The sequence below is a fragment of the Pyrus communis genome, chromosome 6 (genome assembly GCF_963583255.1).
Source record: "Pyrus communis chromosome 6, drPyrComm1.1, whole genome shotgun sequence".
Lineage (NCBI taxonomy): Eukaryota > Viridiplantae > Streptophyta > Magnoliopsida > Rosales > Rosaceae > Pyrus > Pyrus communis.
Genome location: NC_084808.1, coordinates 9,697,044 through 9,701,803, shown reverse-complemented (window position 1 = coordinate 9,701,803; position 4,760 = coordinate 9,697,044). Strand labels below are relative to the sequence as shown.

General features: G+C 36.8%; 1 protein-coding gene across 1 annotated transcript; it reads right to left on the bottom strand.

Annotated features, from left to right (window-relative positions):
• Nucleotides 1-335: 335 nt before the first annotated feature.
• LOC137737790 (protein DETOXIFICATION 16-like) lies at nucleotides 336-4,014 on the bottom strand. Its single transcript, XM_068477345.1, has 8 exons — nucleotides 3,688-4,014; nucleotides 2,556-3,100; nucleotides 2,335-2,421; nucleotides 2,167-2,223; nucleotides 1,829-2,067; nucleotides 1,359-1,477; nucleotides 1,133-1,219; nucleotides 336-1,048 (listed from the first exon to the last, which is right to left on the bottom strand). Exons 1-8 carry the CDS (start codon nucleotides 4,009-4,011, stop codon nucleotides 992-994), a joined length of 1,515 nt encoding a protein of 504 aa, XP_068333446.1. The 5' UTR covers nucleotides 4,012-4,014; the 3' UTR covers nucleotides 336-991.
• Between the last annotated feature and the right edge of the window lie 746 nt (nucleotides 4,015-4,760).

The window sequence follows — 4,760 nt, the reverse complement described above, 5'->3', positions numbered from 1 at the left end:
TGAAGAACTTGTCCAAATAAGTTTATCAACACCCGCCTCCAAAGAAATAGGAGTCGAGGTGATAGTCTCAGCAATAACAGGAAAGGATGAAGAAAAATTCGTAGGCAATACCCAACCATTTGGACCAATAAAATCACAAACCTTTGCTTTCAAAGTGGATGCCACATGATGATGGATGCATAAACTATGTGCAATTGGCTCTCCAAGCCAGTTATCCGTCCAAAATCGAACTTGAGAACCATCACCAATCAACCATCGTAGTTGAGGCAAAAGATCTGGAAATATTTTCTTTAGACCAAGCCACACTAAAGATTTCTTATAAGAAGAAGCAATTGAGAAACCTTTAGCCAAAAATCGATATCTTAAGAAAATAAATGCAAGAGAATCAGAAGAAACTACATCCCAACAACGTTTGAGAATTAGAGAACGATTCATTACTATAACATCTCGAAGACAAAGACCCCCTTCCTCTTTTGGATGACAACAAATACGCCAGGCCACAAGTGGTACACCACAATTGTTTGGGTCGCCTGACCAAAATAAATTTCGCATCCAACTTTGAACTTGTTTTGGAAGCAAAGAAGGCCATTCATAAACCTGAAAAGAGTAAACCAATAAACTTTGGATAACAGAAGAAGCAATTCCAGACGACCTACTTGAGACAATAGGGCACCCTCCCATGAGGCTAACTTTATCCGCACCCTATCTGCAATAGCTTGGAAATAAGCTTTTTTTGGCCTACCTTGAAAAATAGGTACCCCCAGATAAGTGAAGGGCAAGGACCCCAAAGTTACCCTAAGAGTACAGAGAATGGAAGTTTGACGCGGGCGAGTGAAGCGACCCAAGAGAGCAAGTGACTTACACAAAATATAATAGATTTACTTAAATCCGCCTAGTTTGCCTTGGCGCCCACCTAGACCCCACCTAGCCACTTAAGCGCTAGATCCCAGCTCACCACCCGACCTGCGCCTAATGTCTTTTAGAACCTTGACTATGACGTATCAGCCGAGGTCATTGTGTTGTACACTCTGTCAGAAGCGTTCTTCACCTACAAAAGGAATGAAAAATGGGTCATGAGATGAAGGTAAAATCAGACTGACTAAACAAAACATAACGTGACAAAGTAGCTTACTTCTTTCTCCCAATCTGTGCATATGATTATGATCGAAAGACATAGTGCCTGCACGAATAGAGCCACGATAATTCCCGTCCAAAGACCCTGTGAAGAACATAAACGTTAATTTGAAATTAATACTTGTGTTATATGTCCATAAAAGATTGAGAAAGTAGAGAAACTAAAACTAAAAAAGTAGCGAGGGGGGTTTAAAAAAATAGAAGGTTAAGGACTATGATGTTACCTTCCCTCCAACGTGCAGGACAAAAGCTAATAAGACTGCAACAGGAATGCCCATAAGATAGTAAGCTCCCAGATTAACATATGCCCCAACCTTTTGCTGCCCACTTCCTCTTATGACCCCTGAAATTGTAAATTAGTGTCACTTCTCTTCCGTAAATATCGGCTACAAATTCTTGGAAAATGCTAAAATGACCAGAAATCGAATTATATTTTTGAATTGATCAAAATGAAATATCGACCACAGACTGATTGATCATATATCGACAACATAGAGATAAGATATCGACAACACACAGTGAGTATATATGAGTTGAATGAAATTCAAAGTCCTTGCAACAGAGATAAACGTAAAGTTTTGACTTCAGTTTTAGCAGTAGGTTATACTGGTATCACATAAAGTTTCCGAAATCCAAAATTAGAACAGAAAGATCTATTGCTATGAGAGAAGAGATTGTGCAAACCGGAACAAACCTGAAAGCACAGATTGAATTCCATCAAAAAAGTGAGATACCGCAACCAAAATCAACATTTCACCCACATAATTCACAACTTCAGTTTCATTGCTGTAACAGTAGCCCCAAACTTTTCGACCCAATATCAGGACAGCACCGATCAAAAAGCCTTCAATAACCACAATGGACAGTGCAACACGTACTGCTAGAATTGCGAGTCGTGGTTGGCTAGCACCCAATTGATTTGAAACCCTTGTGCTGTTTTGTATAAGTAAATAACAGAAAAGAGTTTTTAAGACAAATATCCAACAATAGAGGCATAAACACTTCGACGCGAATTTAGGGTCTTAAACTCACCTTGCTGCACCACTGAATGCCATTGGAATCATGTACACCATTGAACATGTGTTAAGGCTGAAAATGTCATCAATCCGTTAGTAATTTCGCTGTTTCTGCCTCATCTTTGTCAGCTGCATATAAGAGTTTATATTGCTCCTTGCTCAGTAGAGCATAAATATTGCAAACCTGATTGAGAGGACTGAGGTTTCTAGCTTTGGATTAGGAAGGAAACCGGATAAGAGGACCATCAATTCGAATGACCAAATCTCCAAGCTGTTCACAGACATAAAACCAGCAACCAATTACACTAGGTGTTAACATTTTGTAATTGCAAATTTTCTGCTGACCGATTATTACAGAAGAAGGAATAGATAGTTTCACTACAGAATGCGTCAACAAATGATTACCTGATCATTACAGCAGAAGGAATAGATAGTTTTATAAAATCGGGAATTCCACAGAAGGCCTCCTTTGAGAATCCAGCCCATGTATGCTTACAAGAGGGAGAGACTCTGACATAAACAACTAACAACAATGCATTGATCCAATATGAGATGGAGTTTGCCAACGCCGCACCTCTATATCCAAGGCTAGTCTTGTATACCAGAAACCAACAGAGAAACAAGTGCAATAGCGTTGCTGTGCCTGTGCTAGCAATCATGGGAACCACATTGTTTTGAGTTTGCAAAAATCTAGAATGACATTGTTGAATTGCATATGCAAAAAGACACGGAATCAGGAAACGAGCATAATTTCCAGCAGCAGCTGCTATTTCAGGATCTTGACCCAAGAATTTAAGAATATGACCAGCATTGAACCATACAGTTGCCAAAGGAATGCAGACCAGGCCAAGAACAAGCATTGCTCTCTGTAAGTGTATACCAAGCATGTGATACTGTTTTGCACCATAGGACTGGCCGCAGAATGTGTCTAATGCACTCCCCATTCCTATCTGTTCAACAAATTAAGGTTGAAATGAGAATAGTATCATACATATTGAAATTATTTGGAGGGATAATCTGATAGCATGTACTAGACCTGTCATTTTAAACCCGACCTGACCCATCCTTAAAATTAGTATTTGGATCTTCATGTTTAAAATATTATTTAAAATATGTGTAACTTGTATTGGAACGCAAAAATAAGCAAAAAAAGAAGTTTTTAACGGCGAAACCGATAACCCATTAGCTTAACATGTTGGGTTTGGATGATGTTAACTTAACGGTCGGTTTCGGGTGATCCGTTAATCTAACGGACCAAGTGAAATGGATCCAAACCCAATAAACCTGACCCATTTACAAGTCTAGCCTGTACAACACACTCTGCTTTGTATTTCAATGATTCGAACAGTCTACTTTCAAAGGAATCCCTTATCCCTCTGTTTTGTAAGTGCGAATTTCCAGAATAAAAAGCAAAAAGTTATCCCACTACAATTGTTTATTATATACCATATGATGACTCGTGACTTAATTACTAGTAAAATCAATAAGAATATAAATTAAATCAAATAATCTGAAATAAGTAGAGAAGCCATCTTACTATCAAGCTCAAACCAGTGACTGAAGCAAATGAAGTGGCCATGGAAGCACCTGCAAGTGCCAGCTCCCCAAGGTGACCAACATACATGACTGAAATCACCTGCATACCAAATAGCAAGAAATTTGAGGACACAAGTGGCCCTGCCAACAAAAGCTGCTTCTTTACTTCCTTGATAACCTCATCTTTGCTCAGCGGTCCTTGTTTTCTTTGTACTTCAAGTTCTTGAGGAAGAACTGGAATCAAGGGTGACTCGAGACCCGCTGTTTGTACTTCCGGATCCATTTGGGTATTTTGTTTTGTTTCTTTTCTTCGAAAAGAAAGCATTTAATACCACCATCTTTGTAAATAAATAAGGATATTTCTATCGGCACATTTGTTTTTATAGCTGTCTTTAAACTATCATGGAATGAATTAAGGAAAATTAATGATAAAAATAAACAAAAATGTGTGAGAATGCAGCTAAGACCTAGTCCAACCCTTAAACTAATATTCAAATTTTATGTTCTATACCTACTTGCTCTAACCGTTTAGCCAAATATGAGTTTTAACCAAAAACTCGTTTTGGGGTCAAATTTAACCCATAATTCTCTCATATTATTGGGCTAGACCATGTATTTTTTATATTTTATATTTATAAATTTATTGAATTCTACGACTAATATCTAATATGATCAAATATAAACAGTTAAAAAAAACATCTAGCGGTCCAAATTTAAATCTAACGACTAAAATAATTAAAAAAAAATCTTTCATGTGTTTCATATTATATCATAGTGATCCACGAGTTGCATAGTGTCGGTTTAGTGATTTTTTAATATTTATCATAATTTAAATATTTTTAAGTTAAAATATTCATAAAATTAAATTATAATGATGTACATAATAGTTGGAGCAAAAAAACTGTTTCTAAGTTAAAATCTAAATTTTCTAATTTAAGTACTCTTATTTTAGTAAACATATAAAAATGAAATATCACAGTGGTTCAATTTCTATTTCCTTTCGTCAAGCCCTTTATGCAAAGAGTTATATGTTTTTTGAAAAAAATATATATATATGAGGATTAGGTGTGAAAC

Coding starts and splice junctions, on each gene's coding strand:
- LOC137737790 (XM_068477345.1), bottom strand. CDS start 4,011: ATGCTTTCTTTTCGAAGAAAAGAAACAAAACAAAATACCCAAATGGAT. Junction 2,422..2,555: donor CCTTCTGCTGTAATGATCAG/GTAATCATTTGT, acceptor GTCTGTGAACAG/CTTGGAGATTTGGTCATTCG. Junction 2,224..2,334: donor ACCTCAGTCCTCTCAATCAG/GTTTGCAATATT, acceptor TGACATTTTCAG/CCTTAACACATGTTCAATGG.